The sequence below is a fragment of the Eurytemora carolleeae genome, unplaced genomic scaffold (genome assembly GCF_000591075.1).
Source record: "Eurytemora carolleeae unplaced genomic scaffold, Eaff_2.0 scaffold2070, whole genome shotgun sequence".
Classification (NCBI taxonomy): Eukaryota; Metazoa; Arthropoda; class Copepoda; order Calanoida; family Temoridae; genus Eurytemora; species Eurytemora carolleeae.
Window position 1 is genome coordinate 1 of NW_019398036.1, and position 19893 is coordinate 19893.

Below are 19893 nucleotides of genomic sequence, written 5' to 3' on the forward strand. Positions count from 1 at the left end.
GACATTTACATGGGTCTTTAGTCTATTTTTTCTAGTCTTTACTTTCCAAATGAAATCTTTTCATGAAATTATTTCCAAACCAAATAAAACCTTATGGCCCAACCTGTCGTCGTTTCCTTAGTCTGTTCCACTTTAGTATTTATTCACTTTGATTAAGCCTATACCCCCTTTCATTTTTCGCGAACACTCCCTTTAACTTCCCTGTAAAGTACTTGTAAATAATAAAAAATTTACCAAACTCATAACTATAATCAAATTCAAGTCTTTTTCGTTTGTTTTGGTATTTCATAACTATTCGCTTTGAATGCCAAGGGCAAGGGAAAATGTTAAAATACTTTATTTAATTATTTCATATCCTCTGCAATCTGCACTAGGCTCACTGCCATCTATTCATAAACCAAAACAAAATTCGGAATCTGAATATTAGTTATAAAATTTTTTATAATTTTTTTTTAAATTTAATTTGTTTTTCTTTTTTAATATTCCGGTAAAAGCGAATTAACGAATGAAAAATAAATCTAGACTTTCAATTAAAGTCTAATAATATTTTGAAGAATTGTTTTCTATGATGTCCTTTAGAAACCAATTATTTAATCGTTTGTTTGCACTGGGTTAATAAAACTAAGAAAATGACTAGTTTAACATTAGTCAAATAAACATTATCATACGTACATTGTACATGGAAATCGCTTTTTTATCTGATTGGATAGAACCTCACCAGGCTTAAATTGGACTAAAAAATAATAATGCTCTAAACTTGTTCTATGTCGTTTATTTTTATATTTTAGCTACTTTTCCAGTGAAAGTAGTTTTCTCTTAAAATCATAAAATTATGATTTTTACAATAAATATTCAAAGTTATTTCCTTGTTGTTGAAGGACCTTATAACTCTCTCATGGATTAGGTTTGATAATTTTACTAGGAATCTCATTACAGGTATTAAAGGTACATAGAGTACACATGTAATAATTTAGTAGGAGCAAAATTGTCTAAGAATAATACAACCAATTTGAATGGTGGGAGGGGGGGGGGGGGATTAAAGAAAAGCATTCTTGAATCGAGAATGAATAAAATATAGCTGAGTTGGTTTAATGAGATGAAATCTAGAATGAAAGGATTACTGGAATGTTAAGAGAGGGTTGGCTGATAAAGCTTTTCTTTTGTTCGCCATTTTATTTTTTTCTAGAAATATTCTTTTCGTCTTCAAAGTATTTCAGGGAACTAGTCAGTCCCCTGTTTTTGAGGATTTCCTATTTATGAGAAGGATTGTATTAATATTGCGCACATTTAAGCAAACTATAACTGTTTAGAAACCGATTGCTGTACATTTTAAAAAAAGCTAGTTTAAACTTTAAAGATAATTTACTTTTAACACGATAAAAGGCTATTTTGTAAAAGGTTTAATCAAATTATAAAGTAAAACCTTAAGGTTTCTTGTTCATGAAGAGCTGAGACTTCTTAAATATTTATTAACATATTGAAAGCTTTTTGAAGTTAAAGTACTTAGTTCCATGCTAAATAAGACTGATGAATTTAAATATTTTTTTTACCATAAAAAGATATCTGAAGAAAAATTTAAAGCTTATTGTTTATGTTACTTTTTGGAGATTATTTTTTCTAAACAAATAAAATTCCATCAATATTACAGAGTTGGACGCTAGCTAAAAAATTACAGCAAAAATGAAAGGGATGTATATTGTATATGTTCTTGAAAAATTAATTCTTCCGCTTAACATGAAGAGTTCAGAATGTTTGGGAAACTAAGGAACTAAATGATTATAAGGGAATTAAAAATATGTTGGGGAAAAGTAAAAAAAAAGATTTTAAAAAACTTGCCTTTTGATGTCAAATATTTTTTACTTTTTCTTCCCTACTTCATTACAAATCAAACCTACTGGGGTATGTAGTTCATAAAATTATAGAGCCCTGAAACAGATCATATGAAATATTCAAAACCCTTAATGGAATTTTTTATTACTTTCATATTTATCTCTAAACTTGGAAACATTATTTCTAATTAGTTAGACCAAGCAACAACCTTCAGAATAAGGAAAAATATTTTTTGAAACAATTTTCGTTTTTAACTTCATGAATTCTTGTGTTGATGTTAGATATTGACAGTCTTTTGAAGTTTAAAATTTATACAAAATATACTCTTTTTACAATTTTAAAAAAGAATTTAAGTAAAGATAAATGCAAAATTGTACAAATCCAGTTTTACTTTAATATTTTTGAATTCTTGGGGCTCCTGGATCCCCCCTTTTTCCCTAGGAGAATTCCAGGGCTCCATAAACCCTGATTTACCCCCCTCAAGGGGAAATCATCTCTATATATATATATATATATATAAATTGATCTGTACAGAGTGCACAGCATACAACAGAAACTGGACTCCCTTTGTTTACAAACACAGACTTAAAATTTGTATTTAACTTAAATATAAATTAACGTAAATTAAGATTTCAGAAGTGAATTTTAGCNAATGATAATAATGATAATAATGATAATAATGATAATAATGATAATAATGATAATAATGATAATAATGATAATAATGATAATAATGATAATAATGATAACAATGTTAACAATGTTAACAATGAAAGCAATGTATAATTATAATAGTAAACGCATTATTAATTAAGGTGATGATGCCAATGGCTGGACTTGCATTTGATGATCCTACTTCTAAATGGTTTACACTACAAGACAGGGTAATCTTTTTACTACTTTTTGCCTTCATATTTTTGTTTGTTTCTTAAGTATTTTTTTACGTTTGAATTTTGTTTATTCCTGAAGTAGAAATAGAAGAAAGACAATTTGATAATATTTTTCAGACCTTAATCGTTTTTGGTTTATCTTAATACTGATTTTAATTCAAAATGAGATTAAAAGTGTAAATATTCAGTTAAGACCTGTTCATGAAAATGTGAGATCGAAACTTTTAAATTCGATATTCAAAGCAAAAAATTTAAGCGGTTAAATGCTTAATCCTTAAAAAAACCTAATCTAATTTTTACCTATCCCTCATTGGGCAAGAGCGGATTAAAGATGCATAAGTTTAGACCCTTTATTTAACCAAATTAATTTAAATCAACTGTACCTTCATCATATTGATTTTGTCATTAATCTTCATATTTTATAAATATTTTAGACCGAACCTCCGGAGGAAGAAGTCTTAAACACAAAGGGTAATATCATCCTTGCTCTCAAATATGTCCCAGCAGAACCCTCAAGGAAAAAAACATTAACAGAAAAATTATCATTTTCTAAGATTCCTACTGTTCCTTTTTTTGTGCAAGCGTTTTTCTCGTATTTTAGGGGTCAAGGAGTATAAAGAAGTTGTTGTTTAATTATTTATTTTAATTATTTTTGTTCTTGAGAAAACAGAGAATATAATCTAGTCTTCAGTTTTTATTTTAAAGAGACATAAATTCTACTTACTCCTAGTTTGCCTTGCATGTATTTTTCCAACCTAAAGAAGATTCAAGAATATTCAATTTACATATTTTAAAGTTCAATTCAAGGCGTGGAATAATTATTCCCAGGGAAACCTTAGAGAATACAGTTGTTCATTTTTTTTTCTCGGAAGAGCAAATGCTTCAAAAAATAAAATTGCGTCTTATTTTCAAATTTCCAAATCTTGATTTTGTTTGGCGCCTTTTGTCATTATTTTCTAGCGTGGGACATTTTATTTTTCTTACCATTGGCACATTATAATATCCTTTTATTGTTTTTTTTTGTGTTTTTTTGTGCCATTCTTGCCATCCAAGTCTATTGCCACAACTTGTTCTTGTTTATACCGGTTGTTTAAAGACGTAATTTGACAAGACCCTGCTCTTTTAGAGTGGCATGTCTAATTTACAGCGGTTTTGACTTCTGTCAATATCCTCCATGTTTCTGAAGGAGAAAGTCACTTATGGTGACAAACCAGATTGGAAAATAATCAATTTTTAACTAGACAATGAAGAAAATCTTATTCAGTCTAAGTCCCATAGGATTTAAAGGTACTCTTGTCAATCGGATATGGTAGTCCCCTCTTAAATTAGCTGGTTCCATAAAATTACAACTTTAAACCGCCATTTTTCATTTTTTTACCGCCATTTTCATTTCTTTTTACCGCCATTGTACCTTTTTCCGCCATTTTTTTATTTTTTACCGCCATCTTTCATTTCTTTATACCGCCATTTTTCATTTCTTTTTACCGCCATTTTGTTTTGCCTCGTGTTTCTTGAAAATGTTTGATTGTGCGCAGGAAAGACCGGAAACGGAAAGGGACCCTAATGCTGCTCGTGAAGGAAGCGAAAAATATTCCTCTATCAAGGGGGAACACGCTCCCAGACCCGTATTGTAAATGGTAAGCTGACCCTTTTAAATTACTAACCAAATCCCAGAGCAATGCATTCTAAAGCTTGAACATAAACAATAATATTTTAATAATCGTAATATTACATAAATGTTATTTAATTATTTTAATCCCCATCAAGATATCTCAAAATGCTTGTGCTAACAGAAAGCTGCTGCTTCTTTGGCAATATTGAGATTCGTTGATGTTTTTCTTCAATCCTTCAAATCAACGTTCTCAACTTTGATATATCCTTGAAAATACATTTGTACTCTAAATCAAGAAGATTTTACTAAAAGTGCTTTAACTTTCATATTTTAGGGATGAAACTTTAAAAATTAAAAAATTGTTTTAATGGTTATTAATTTCCAATTTGATAACCCTACATTGACAAACGTATCATATGATGATTATAGTTCAGCAAATAAAGTTGAAAAGATCTCGGGTTTCCCTACAATCTCAAACTTCGAGTCAAACACCTTTTTAAAGTCTAAACTACACAACCAAGGTTAATTGGAATTTTCTTAAATAAGGCTTTACAAGAACTTATTGTTTCTTATATCATAGTTAGCCTACCACAGATGACAGAACTAAATTGCCAAGCCATCAAACCTAAAATTGCTCCAAATGCACAGTGAACAGTCTTCGGACTTTTTTCTGTCCTCTAACATCAAAGAATAAATTTTACCGCTTTTTTACAAACATTACCGATCTATGATTCCCCAAACAGAGGGAGGTTAGATTACTTAACGTCCCTTGGGACAATTAAGTAAAATAACAATCCGCTCTGCGAAGTTTTCCGGAAAAAATTCGCGAATTTTCAAAGGACGATAAAATTGTGTACAACTACTTTTTCGGGAAATTAAAAATTTTAGATAATTGATAAAAAAAAATTTTGAATATTTTATATTTTTTTTAATCTAAAGATAAAAATGGAAATACACTTAAAATTTAAATGAAAGGAGTCATAGGATAAATCCAAATTCGTTGAATCGATTTGTACTATTTTTATCAGATGCTTATAAAAAAAAACTTGTTTTATACCATTTCTGTAGACTTAAAACATTGTATGTAAAATAACAAATTAAAACTAAACCCATTTCTTAAGTATTTGAACCATGATTTGTTTGAAGGTATTTTGTCTAAAACACAAGCTTTAAATTTGAGTTCAAAGAAAATGTTAAATCGTTTTAAAACCGCAAATATGTTACCATTAAAAAAACTAACTTTTTCAAGCATTTAATTTATCCCTTATCCCCATTCATTTTCATGAACACACTTTTTGTGCTGAAACTGAAATTAGTTGTTGCTGGGGTTCAAAATATTAAATTAAGAGGAGAACTGGAGTAAAGTTAATAAGGAAAATATGCTTGCCCTTAATTTGTGTATTTGAATTCTACATAATGATGGTTGACTGTCCAATATTTTACTTTAATTATATCTTGTTTAGGATTCTTCAATCTATATATTTTTTGATTTGATATCAAAGTTTCATTTTTCACTTTTTTCCCTTCTGCTGTAAACTGATGCATCAAGCATGAAGTGATTTTATTCAAAATTTTTTTTTATTTAGAAGTTGCCATTTAAAAAAATTTTATATGATCACGGCTCATCAACCTGATTTTGAATTTTTACACAACTCACATTTCATTGAATTTGTTAAATGATTGCTTTTGGTACACTAGGAATAATGAATTTTAAACCCCCCTGCCTTTTTGTGCTTTTATTAACGCTATCCTGATACTTTAATATTAATAGTTTATGGACTTCTTAATTTATCAGTTTTTGAATAAAACAAAAATGTACTTCTAAATAGATCAAACTGAAACTGTAACATTATCTGAGATTACTGATTGTCAATCCAGTTAAAAATGGCAGAGTTATGGTCGCTAGAAAACCTCTAGAAGATTGTACAAATTGAACCTAGAAGTCTAGTAATGGTTTCTAAATATTCCACTTTTGGATGGAGGAGAGGGGAGAAATCTTCTTCTTGCTGCTACAGGAGAGGATATTGGAGAAGAATTAACAAAATTTCAATAAATCTCAAACTGAAAATACTTATGAATTCTAAACCCAAAGACATTTACATTATTTAGTACAAGGCATAGAGAATTAATTCCATCTTGTATCTTAGGAATTGTTATGGTTTGATTAACTTGCAAATTTTGTGCAGATCTTTTTTTGGATAAATTTTCATAGATCGAAAAAATAGAACTTCCACTGATAAAGAGTTCAACATTTTATTTATACCTCCATCCTGGAAAATGGATCCCCGGGGACCATGTTCCAAGAAAAGAAGAAAATGTTTCCAATTTTCTGGAAAAGAAAATCTACTTACTGACAAAAAATGTGTCATGATTTCATTTCACAAGATTCTAATAATCCTTAATGAAGGATTAAGATACTGTGGAGAAAACTGTGTCCTTGTTGGCCTTTTCAGGAACACATTTATTTAGCATTCATGTAAAAATGAATAATCAGTCAGAAAAAAATTGATTTAAATTATCTTGATTTGAGTTTGATCAAGGATACCAAGGATAACAAGAAAAATGGGAAACCTTACTTTATTTTAAGAAGTACCAAATCAGATATCATACTTTTAATTGAAAAATGTGTTAAAGAAAGGAGAAGACATGGCTCCTTTAACAGAAAATGATGGATCCAATACTCCTGTTAGGGAAATAGTCTTTTTATCATCTTAGTCTAGAAAATAAATAACTTTAAAGTTAAATAGATTATTTAAAGTAGTTAAAAAAAGGAGAATTTACATCTATAAAGTGCCATGTGGGATTCACAATGGTAGTCTTTAAATCCATGTCTAAGGAGATATCCATGTTTATTGTAAAACTTATTAAAAAAGCATTATTTTCATTTTCAAATAAAGATTTGTCTTCAAATTATTAATCAGAGAAAGGTTTTAAGTGTACCATTGTGAATGGTTAAAGGAATGTCACTCGGAATTACAATGTCAGTCCCTTTAAGGGAAATGAGGACAGGGGTAACGTTTAAAAGAAAAGGCAATTGTACTTCATTTTTAATTGATTTGTTACAAAAATCAAAAACTTCAAAAGAAAGAACATCAAATAATAGTCTGAAGCCTCTCTCTTGTTTCCAGGAATTCTTTTAATTTTTCATATCTTTACAAAGTAGAGTTTTTCAACTACTATTCCTGTGAGATAGTTTTTAACCCTTGTCTAATTTTCTGCTTACTATTGGTTCTTCACTGAGCTTGTCAAAAGTTTGCAGAATTTTAAAACATCCAGAGCCATATGTTAGAACCATATGTTTATTCCAATTCAAATTAACACATTTAATACATTTTCAATTAATACTGGAGAAGTGTAAAAAGTAATTTTGAGAGTAGATACCGCCGATCCAACAGGAGAACTAGTTCCCAGCCATATCTACAATCAATAAATAATTATAATCCTGTTCCGAATATCACGCTGTAAGGATAATGAATTTAAAACTAATTTGAAGGAAGGATCACTGTTTTATAAAAATAATTGACCCTCTATATTTGCTTTCTTTACAAACTCTGTGATCTTGCCTTAAACTTATCATTCAAGATTTACCTTTTTCGAAATATTTGTTTTAAAATTTCATTGTTAGTGATCGTTGGGATACTATTGTAAGCGATCAAGAGGATTCTGAAAATGGTTTAAACCATCAGGGATTATTTCAAACTACAACTTAGAAGTTATAAAACTTAAAACTTTGAACTTGTATTCTTTTCTATAGAAAAAGAAGAAAATACTTTGAAATATGTTTCCAGAGACCTTTATCCAGAATTTGTTCCCCAAGACCAAGCATTGATCTTGGATCCTACAGGAAGGGGGAAATTGAAATTCTAAAGTGAAAAAGATAAATTATTTTATCCGGATTATTTTCTTTTTCCAGCTACATTTCAGATGGGATTTCTTTGTCGCCAAGCCATAAAAATCACGATTGGCAAAATTCTACATTGATTGTTTCAAAATAAGGAGAAAATTGATATAGGATTCTAAAAAAATTTTATTTTGTAATAATCCCAATTGACATATTAAATTTGTTCCTACCAGACTAGAAGCGGAGCGGAGGAAAAGTTTATCCCCTGAACCTCCTAAACGTAGAAGAAGTTTAGCTCCTTCATATTTCTTTAGGAGAAGATCTAAAGGTGGCTGAGGAGTTAAGACCCCACTTATTGAATCAATTATATCTTGTTAATGGCTAAAATATAAACCCCACTCAGGTGTTATCATGCAGTTCAATTTCAAATAATGAATATCCTTTTAAATTCTTCTTTGCTTTCACAAAATCTTTGGGACTGGATCCATTCCCTGGGGGAAAGTTGATGTGCTGAGCGACATTTTTCAGAAAATAACATGAAATTTATTTTATTATTATTGTTTCTGTGTGAAATGGAATAATGTCGGATTTCTTACAAAATGGTGCTTTCCAAGCTCATTTCTGGAATGAATTTTTCCTAACTGTTAATTTCTGACAATACATGATAGTCTTAAATTAGGTTAGCCTCATTAGGTTAAGTCAGGATTTAGCATGAGCACTGCAGCTAAGCAAAGTCTTCTGGTGTATGGAATGTGGTCTAAAACTTATTTTGTATTTTGTTGAAAATAATAAAGAATAAACAAAGAAATATAAGTTAATTATGGCCTATATTTGTGGAGTGTACAAACTACATTAGTATTTGTAATTACAGATTAGCACTGATTAACGAAAGCTAATAATTAACAGAGACCAGACTTAGACACAGGGATTCAAGAATTCCTCTTTTTTGAGGGTGAAAATTATGCTTTAGGTGTAGCCTTAAAAATTTAACAGTGCTTTTTATTTTTATTTTTTTTGTTTGTGAAGAGAATTTTAAAATTCTGGTTTGCACTTTCTTTCCCAACACAACATTAAAGAGTTTTTAACTCTTTTGGAATTTTAAAGCTTGACCAACTTTTTAAAAATGTTTAATCTGTTGCTTTAAAACTAATTTCTTCAGAATTCTTTTAGAATAATAAACCATTGTCAAAAATAATTGTTTATTTATTAGGTATTCAGGTATTCATTTATTGTTTTTAATATACATTTATTGTTAGAAAACATGTTTCTACATAATTAATACTTAGTACACTAAATAAAAAAATGGTGTATATAGTGAAAGTACATAAATTTAATAAGACATATCAGTAGACTTATTAATTAAGCTCTCTTAAAAGTCAAGGATTCTTAAAATTTAATCTAGAATTCTCATATAAATTGTCTTGTGCAACTATTTGATAATAACATTCATATTTTGTAGATGATGCCGATATCTCAAGCAAGTCAGGAACACCCTCACCTATGGTCTCTCGGGGAGGAGGTTCCAGCGCCTGCGACCTAACTGATCTCAGAGACTTCCCTCGCAGTGTGAGGGAAGGAAGTGCCCCTCGAAGTGTGAGAGAGGGAAGTGCCCCACGTAGTGTGAGAGAAGGGAGTGTTCCTCGCAGTGTGAGGGAGGGAAGTACAGGAAGTAACGATACCGTAGACGGTGAAGATGAAAAATTTAAATCAAGCACTTTAGGAAATAGGTAATGATTGCTAAACTTCTCTTCGGGTTTATTTTCAAATCTTTTCAAAATCATTTCTCTTGAGACTGCAAATATTAAGGATATTTTATCCACCGTTCTTCCTAGGTCTTCCTTTATTTTATTTTGGAAATTATTAACAACAACAACAAAAATGTGGTTTAAAATTTATACAGAAATATTTTTCTTAACTCAATAGTTGACTTAAATTCATAATTTTTTATAACAAACTAAAATTAAAATTTGTTCACAACAACCATTAAAATATTTTATACTATATATTTTCAGGTCTGAATCTCTTGCCAGTATTTATAGCCAGGGAGAGGGAAGGTAGGATTATACATTTTCAATATTTCTATTTATTTTCTTCAAAGCTTAGTATATTTGTTACGTCTTTTGATTCAAAATTTCAATTTTATTTTTGTAGTTATCACACTTTAAACAATAGGAAAAATTAAATTTTTACCATTTACCAAATTTAAAATTGTTTTAACACTTTTATAAAAAAATTAACAATTTCAAAAATTAAATTTCAAATTTTATAATTTTTAAGATTTGTCTACCATAAATCCAATAAGGAAATAAAATGGTTAAAGTTGGAGAATTTATGCAGTTTAAAGGGATTATTCACAAATGTTTACCCCTTTAAAATTGGGTAAACCCTCCCTTTAATGTGAATATTTTTCTGTTAACCTGTGGTATTGCTAGGTACGGTACAGTGAGTGTACATGGAGATATTGAGTTTGGGTTTATGTACAACCTGAGTTCTGGCTCCCTGGATATCAGTATTAAACAGTGTAGAGATCTAGCAGCTGTGGATACTAAACGTAACAGATCAGACCCGTGAGTATAGAAATATGTACAACTTAATCAATATGTTCATTAATTTTTAACACCTAAACACGATCATATTTCTTTCTTCATTTAGTAAATTCGTCTTGAGGTTGATACGTCCCTAACACTGTATTTGGTTAATTCATTGATTGATTGAAAATATCCTAATCTTAACAAAATTTCCATGTCATTGAGAACTTAAAAAGAAACAATGAAAATATCAAATGTAGAAAATTAATAAATATAAAGATATTGCATGATAAATGATGATGATGATAAAAATTATATTTAATTTTAACATATTTATTTTTTTAAATTAAATTTTATAAAAATTTCAAAAAATAATTAGATGGTATTTTCTTCTTGTTGTTCGTGCAATCCATCTAAATTTTTTAATATTTTAGTTATGTAAAAGTATATTTGCTGCCGGACAAGAGTAAACCAGGGAAAAGAAAAACTAAAGTTAAGAAACATACTCTCAATCCAGTATTCGAGGAAATACTCAAGGTACACACATTTTTTGCACATTTTTAGTTTTTCTTGATTAAAAATCAGGAAATTTAAAATTTTGCAAAAATCTTTGCATATTTGAAATGGCATGGTCAAAGGCTTTTCATAAATGTATAATTTTTCATTTTTTGGACAAATTTTTTTTGGCAAACATTTTTACCATATAACTGGATTTTGCGATAAAAAATTCCATTTTTGCAAATTTGCAAATTTTTTAGCAGATTCTAAAAGTAGAGCACAAGAGCTTTCCAATGATGTATCATTTGTAATATTTGGACATCAAACATGGGATTTAGAGGGGGGGGGGGTCAAATTGATCACCCACCCCCAGCATATCCTGGTTTTCAAGTACCCCAGCAGAGATAGGGTTAAATTAGAAACCGCGATCTGAAAAATACGATTATGTAAACACATTGTACATACATTGTACTTATATTGTACCTAACATTGTACTTACAGTGTATTTAGTATTTACAGTGTACTTACATTGTACATACATTGAACATACATTTTAAATTCATTGTACATACATTGTACTCTCAGTTCACACACGTTAAAGTTACATTGTACATACATTTTAAATACATTTTACATACAGTGTACACACATTGTACATAAATTGTACTTACATTGTACTTACATAGTACATACATTTTACATACATTGTACATACATTTTACATACATTGTACATACATTGTACAAACATTGTATATACATTGTACATACATAGTGATTACATTTTATTTACAATCTACTTACATTTTTTTTAAATTGTAGTCACATTGTAGTCACATTGTAGTCACATTGTAGTCACATTGTAGTCACATTGTACTCACATTGTACTCACATTGTACTTACATTGTACTCACATTGTACTTACATTGTACTCACATTGTACTCACATTGTACTCACATTGTACTCACATTGTAGTCACATTGAACTTACATTGTACTTACATTGTATAAATATGAATAATGAGAAATGCTTGTGGTTTTGAAGATGTATGTTCTAACAAACCTTAATCCAATAGTCTGGCCAACCCAATGGCCCAGAATATTCTATCAAATATTATCTTTCTTTACCGGATGCATACTTTCTTAAATAAATATTTTGCTTCCCCCCCCCCCTTTAAACAATTATTTCCCCAGATGTTAGGTATGTTTACTCAGAGAGAAACTTTTTTATGGTTTTATTCTCTTAATTGAGGAAAATAAATAAATTTTCAGGGAAAATAAATAAATTTTCAGGGAAAATAAATAAATTTTCAGGGAAAATAAATAAATTTTCAGGTAAAATAAATAAATATTCAGGGAAAATAGATAAATTTTCAGGGAAAATTAATAAATTTTCAGGGAAAATTAATAAATTTTCAGGGAAAATAAATAAATTTTCAGGGAAAATAAATAAATTTTCAGGGAAAATAATTAAATTTTTAGGGAAAATAAATAAATTTTCAGGGAAAATAAATAAATTTTCAGGGAAAATAAATAAATTTTCAGGGAAAATAAATGTCTGTTTATGTAAACTACTGAAAATTAGTTGAATAGCATGGAAATATACACCGCTATATTCTTATTATAAAACATGTATGCCAAACATGTTTTGCTGGTTCAGATATATTTATTGTTTTTTTTTCTTGACAGTAAGATTTTCTGAAACAGTTTTTTTTATTTTATGATAATTTATCCAATTTTTATTCTATTTTCTAAGGCTTTTCTTTAATATCAAATTTTTTATTATTTTTATGAATTTTTTCTACATCATTCATATGTTTTAGAGGAATAGGTTTTTCACCGTTTTTCAATAATTTTTTTCTCTTAATATTCTCATAAAGAATGATAATTAATTGCGAATTGAAACTTTGTAATTTTTAATATTGACTTTAACAGTAGTGTTTGACGATGGAGGAAAGAATGCAAAAAGTTTAAAATTAAAGAGATCTTAAAATTTAAGATAAATTTGTTACAATCGTCTTTGAATTTTTATTCCGTGTGTGGAACCCTGTAATAAAAACTATTTGTTTTATCAGTTATTCTTACAAATACAATATGTAATGTTATTATTTGTTGGTATTTGTCTCTTCTGATTAACTTCATTACGAGTAAACATATTCACATAATTTGCCTTTATTGTATCTAGGCTTCATACTTGATACCATTCACCACAATTCAAATATAGAGGATTTGTCTTGGTTTATGATCATGTTTATCCAGTTCATGATCATGTTTATCCAGTTAATGATCATGTTTTCCAGTTCATGATCTTGTTTATCCAGTACATGATCATGTTTATCCAGTTCATGATCATATTTATCTAGTTCATGATCATGTTTATCCAGTTCATGATCATGTATAACCAGTTCATAATCATGTTTATCCAGTTCATGATCGTGTATATCCAGTTCATGATCATGTTAATCCAGTTCATGATCATTTTTATCTATCTCATGATCTTGTTTATCCAGTTCATGATCATGTTTATCCAGTTCATGATCTTGTTTATCCAGTTCATGATCATGTTTATCTAGTTCATGGTCATGTTTATCCAGTTCATGATCATGTTTATCCAGTTCATGATCATATTTAGTTAGCTCATGATCTTCTTTATCCAGTTCATGATCATGTTTATCTAGTTCATGATCATTTTTATCCAGTTCATGATCATTTTTATCTAGTTCATGATCAAGTATATCCAGTTCATGATATTTTTATCCAGTTCATGATCCTGTTTATCCAGTTCATGCTCTTGTTTATCTAGTTCTCTAGTTCATGATCATGTTTATCTAGTTAATGATATAATGCTTATTGTTTTTTTAGTTCATGATGCCCTTGGTGGAGGTAGAGAGGAGAACGATGTGGATCTCTGTCTGGCACTCCGACATGTTCGGCAGGAATGATTTCCTTGGCGAGGTAAGTTGAAATAAAATTGAAATTTGTATTGTGGCATCGTTTATTTGATTTTTAACATTTTAAAACCATTCAAACATCGTAGAAGTTTAATTTTTTTTAAAATTGCTCTTAAAGTTTACTTTTATTTTAATACGAAGGGTTTATTTTTAAAATTGGTTTTGCTTAGTTCAGAGTAATGTCGTTTGTCAAAATAAAATTTTGGCACAATTATGTGAATCTAAACTTGAAGGAAATTTTGAATAAAGGCGGACTGTAGATTGAGCTTGAGATCAAATTTTAATCTAGATTTTTTTATCAGTTAGAAAACGATGTCCAACTCTAGTTTAAAATCAACGAAAACCTTTTAAATTTACCAACTTTCTTCTCTGGGTTTATAACTAAACTGGCCAGTCTTGTCCAGTTAACAATCTTTGAGATATCCTTTACGTACTGTTCTCAAATCAATTCGAATTTACTTCGATTTTTATGTATTAATAACATTTTTTTATTTTTTTTTTATTCAATTACTCTTTTTTAACGGATTTGTTTATTTAATTGACAATTCATGAGTGACAATTTCTCTATTCTGATCATCTATTTCCCCTTCTCAGTTTTTTGACGAAGATGTTTTTATTTTTAACGGTTTTATTTCTTAGAATTTATGATTTATTGGTTACTTTTTCTATCAAAAATGAGAGATGATTAGTAACGTATATTTTTAATTTTAAATATGATAAAAAAATATTTTTTTACAAAAATCCCCCCCCAGTCCAATACTTCTTCAAGTTTTGAATGATTTTTAATCTAAACTTCATACTTTTGAATCAAATGGTAAAGCAAAAACAGATTTTTTTTTCCTGGATTCATTTTATTTTTTAATTTCCTATTTATTCAAGTTTTCTGTCTGGGATATTAACATTATTAATATCTTGAATAAAAACACTTTTTGTCATTTTTTCATGAATATGACGCAGGTATTTCTAAGGAAGGCTCCCTGTTTATAATATAATGATAATAATGATAATAATGATAATAATGATAATAATGATAATAATGATAATAATGATAATAATGATAATAATGATAATCAGTTCTCGTCAATATGATATATTGCTCAGTGAAATATTGTTGTTCAAATAGTTCCATTCCCAGATTTTACACTGTATTATGAAATCCATTAAAACTTTAAACCACCCCGCTTATCATTGAAGTACACTTTGACCCCTAGAAGTATAAGTTCGCGGACTGTACAATTCTTCGTGATTTTGCGTACATAAGCTATCTGTTTATTTATTTATCTATGGAATTTACTGACATTGATTCCAATAAAAAAATCAATTTACTCCAAAACAATCGAAATTTTAAAACATTGTATTCCTAAAATATCATAAAATATATTTTAAAATGCTAACTTAAAAACGCATTTTTATGTAGCTGAGGTTTCGTGAATATATTACTATACTTGGTATGAAATTTACGAAAATATACGTATTATAAAGGTTGGCATCAAACTTTTAAACTTAATCAAAAAAATACAACATTTTAAGTAAAGAAAAACCCGATAAAATACGTAAAATATAAACCTAAAAACTTAGAAAATTTACTTGTAAAAAGAATGCTGCAAAAACTTCTTTTATACACAAGCTTGCTCGGCTAGGCTAAGGCTCGCTTGGGTATAAAAGGGTTTGCAACACTCTGTTTGCAACTCAGTATATCCTATATTTGCCATACTACCAGATCATCAATATATATTTTAAAGGTATTTTTTTCTCTTCACTCAGAAATGTTAGGGTTTTTGATAGGTTAAGACAGAGTTCTAGAGTTTTAGATTAGAGAGATTTTGATAAAGTATAAATGTTATTCGAAGAGTTTAGTCAGTAATTTATTGAGGACTAAAAGTTTAGTCAATACATAATTATTCGTAAAAATACGTTTCTGGGAAACCTACGCATTTAAAAAAAACGTTTGGTTTGATTTATGCGTAAAAATATTTATCTATAGGTAAGTTCTTTACCAAAAAGTTGAGTATACGAATTTTTACATAAATATACCTGTGTGAACCATATCCCTCAAATTTCCCCTGTTGTAAAGGTCGTCTCCGACAAACTGTACCTCCGTTGAATATACTTCGTCCACTCACCAAACCAAACCTTGCCAAGGATTTGCATAAACGTAAACAACAGCCGCATGGAGCTAATAAAACTTTAAGTGCATTAAAAGAACCCATTTAAACATAATTTCAGTGAATCATTTGCAATCAAATAGTGAACTTATTTAATCAGACGAATATTTATTTTCAGAAGAATTAAATTTGCTTTATTACAAATCCAGTTTTACTTTAATATTTTTGAATTCTTGGGGCTCCTGGATCCCCCCTTTTTCCCTAGGAGAATTCCAGGGCTCCATAAACCCTGATTTACCCCCCTCAAGGGGAAATCATCTCCCTAACCCCCACCCCAAAAAAACACATTTATATTTTTTAATTTTCAAAATAATTGCCATTTCGTCTCATATTATTTTCTTTCTAATCAAAATTGAATTTAAGTATGTTATTTCCCATTAAAAAAGGCGAAAATAAGATAAGACGTAGGGTAAAGAGGCGAATTCCTCATGATGATTTTGATTTCGGTTTAATTTTGTATCCCGACTTATAAACCTTGTGTCCCAAAATCTGAAAATTTATGCTTTCAATTAAGTTAAACCTTTAGTTGAATTAGTTGAATTTAATGTCTTAATTGTGAGGTTGTTTTACTCTCTTTATAGTTATATCCTCGGGCTTTATATACTTTACTTAACATTGTTTCTGCACAAAATAAACGTTAAAGGGAGTGAAAGCGCTATATCAAGTGACCCTCCACAAGAAGAAGACAATGCCCGATTTGAACGATAACCTTGAAACTTTATTCTCATCAAAACTGTGGGAGATAACGTCGTTTTTCTGACTTAAATAGTCTTTGTTTCTGTGAATTTCTCCATTGTTGGGATATGTTATTTTCCCACGGAGACCCATTTAATATTTCATTTACAGTTCCTTTCCGAAATAATATTCTTTTACTACGTTAATTAACAAATGAAAAAGATTATCTACAACATTTCCATTGATTGACCTTTGATCATCAAAATTGCATTTCTCTTTTTCTGCTTAATATCTACAATTCAAAAATACCTTAATAAAGAGGGTTTAGTCCGAACTTTACACCAAGGTCGTAACCTTTGTGTTGAGTATTGTCAATCTTGACAGCTTCAACTCGATATCTAATGTGGGCACTTGAATTTAAGGATCAATTTTTTTACCTGCAGGGTATGATCATTCTAACTTCTAGAATATTTTGTAAAATTATTATTTCATGTCTTAATAAGAAAATTACCGCCTTCCTTAAACTGTAATCTAACTTGTGTTGGGAATCCTAAAAGGTCCATTTTTTAAACAAGTTTGGTGGCTCCATCAAATACTTAAAGCTTAATTACAAATGACCCTCCGTGTAAAGATAGCAATGCCTGATTTACAGTACCCTTGAACGGCTTGAAACCATTTTCTGTTCAGTAAAATAAAAGTTATTTTCGTTTGCTTTGGTTCAAAATGTTTATTTTATTTTCAAAACTAAAAACATTAATATCATACTAGATCAGACTAAGCTAGTTTTTAAGGATGAAACTGTTAATCGGGGTTTTCCAATTTTGCATGTAAGGTCACTTGAAAATATGTTTACAGTCCCTTTAAAATGGATTTTGTCCCTTTAAAGTGGATTTTTTCGCCAACAACAAATCTAACCAAACTAACATAACACATTTTCAGTTACCTGCTACCGGACCGTGTTGGGAAAAACAAACAAAAAACCAGTATTTGTCGGCGCACCACCTCCCCCCGCTGGGACACCACGATGACATGGGATGACCTTAGTATCAGTGAGGTTGAGGATCGTAGCCTGGAGATCATTCTTTACGATCATGACAGGATGGGCCATCATGAGATGATGGGAGGAATTAGGCTGAACTTAGGAACTGGTAGGTTTATCCACCATACATTATCATATACCCGCCATACATTATCATATACCCGCCATACATTATCATATACCCGCCATACATTATCATATACCCGCCATACATTATCATATACCCGCCATACATGATAATAAATCTGACGAACATTATTATTTATCATCCATGAATTATTATTTATCCGCCATAACCATTCATCTGACATATTTCCTATTCTTAATATTTTTGGTTTTTATTATTATTATTATTGCTATTTCGATCATTATCAATATCACCCGTTAATTACTTTATTAGTTTCTTCTATCTTTCTATTGTCGTTAAATCTTTCTTCTTATTTATTATTTAACATCTTTAACATTTTAATATAAAATTATTGGCATGGCATGAAAATCTGAAGAAATAATTATGATATTTTTTATAAAACATAAGTTAATTTTTGTTTTTCTGTTTAGGTAAGCATGGTGGTAAGGCAGCTTCCTGGATGGATGGAGCAGGACGAGAACTCACTTTATGGCAGCAAATGTTGGATCGTCAGAACTTCTGGGTCGAGGGGAGCGTGCCGGTCAGAACATTCCTAGAACCAGTCAATACCAGGAGTGAGAAACAGTAAAGGAGCTAGAAACAGAAGTTACGGCGTACCAGGAGCTTGAAACAGTAGTTGGATATCAGGAGTGAGGAACAGGAATGATTGGATAACAGGAGTGAGGAACAGAAATAACTGGATATCTGGAGTAAAGACCGAAATGACAAGATACCAGAAGTAAAGAACAGAAATGATAGGATATCAGGAGTGAGAAACAGGGATGATTTTGAATAACAGGAGCTAGAAACATACACAATTGGATATTCAGAGCTAGAAACATAATTTGTTGGAAATCAGGAGCTAAAAACAGCATTTGTTGGATATCAGAATCTAGAAACAGCATTTGTTGGATATCAGGATCTAGAAATAGCATTTGTTGGCTATCAGAGTCTAGAAACAGCATTTGTTGGATATCAGAATCTAGAAACAGCCTTTGTTGGATATTAGTATCTAGAAACAGCATTTGTTGGTTATCAGGATCTAGAAACAGTATTTGTTGGATAGTAGAATCTAGAAACAGCATTTGTTGGATATCAGGATATAGAAACAGTAACATATGAGTTGCTCCACCTGCCATATTACTTCATTTACGAATCTTTCTCCTTTATCGCGTGAGTAAATTCAAGGAAAATATGATCCATTATCATGGTAAAACTATCTAGTATCTATCATATCATAAACACTATACAGTGATCTTCATATCAGGAGAGAAAAAAACATCAAAATTTAAATTTTTAAACAACGGAAATAAAATAACGTGGCATATCTATCTATCTGTGTTTAATTACTTAACTCATTGATGTTAATTAACATAAAATTTCGCTTAACCGTTAATTATAAAATATATTTTATACCCCATGTGCCAACAATACTGAAATTTGCATATTTCTCTAGTCCTCTGTATGTACTTTATGAACTATGTATAATATATATTTTCATGTGATACATTCTTCTCATGTACAGTGTACAGTCAATACATGTGTGCAATGTACAGTGTAAATAATAAATGTTGAATTTATGTTTTCTGTGTTTGATCGTAAACGAGAACTTAAGAATATTATTTAAACTGTAGTTACAAAATAGAATGTCAGGGGTGTCAAGTCAAATAAGCTAAAATCTCCTATTTCGAATTTTAAAAGCAATACATGCTTAGTGTACAATAATGAATATATTTCT

General features: G+C 29.6%; 1 protein-coding gene across 1 annotated transcript; it reads left to right on the plus strand.

The window, feature by feature from the left end:
- Nucleotides 1–6203: 6203 nt before the first annotated feature.
- LOC111716676 (synaptotagmin-like protein 2) lies at nucleotides 6204–19486 on the plus strand. The gene is made up of 14 exons (XM_023492158.1): nucleotides 6204–6347; nucleotides 6740–6785; nucleotides 6967–7022; nucleotides 7710–7793; nucleotides 7958–8018; nucleotides 8121–8176; nucleotides 8407–8501; nucleotides 9633–9900; nucleotides 10186–10227; nucleotides 10606–10740; nucleotides 11136–11238; nucleotides 14061–14161; nucleotides 17929–18137; nucleotides 18587–19486. Exons 1-14 carry the CDS (start codon nucleotides 6283–6285, stop codon nucleotides 18742–18744), a joined length of 1479 nt encoding a protein of 492 aa, XP_023347926.1. The 5' UTR covers nucleotides 6204–6282; the 3' UTR covers nucleotides 18745–19486.
- The last annotated feature ends 407 nt before the right edge of the window (nucleotides 19487–19893 follow it).

What these genes read in the sequence shown, in the direction of transcription:
- LOC111716676 (XM_023492158.1), top strand. Translation starts at nt 6,283, where the DNA reads ATGGTTTCTAAATATTCCACTTTTGGATGGAGGAGAGGGGAGAAATCT. An exon ending in TCTTCTTCTTGCTGCTACAG is followed by an intron (nt 6,348 to 6,739) that starts GAGAGGATATTG and finishes TCCTTAATGAAG; the next exon opens with GATTAAGATACTGTGGAGAA. An exon ending in TCAAGCACTTTAGGAAATAG is followed by an intron (nt 9,901 to 10,185) that starts GTAATGATTGCT and finishes ATATATTTTCAG; the next exon opens with GTCTGAATCTCTTGCCAGTA.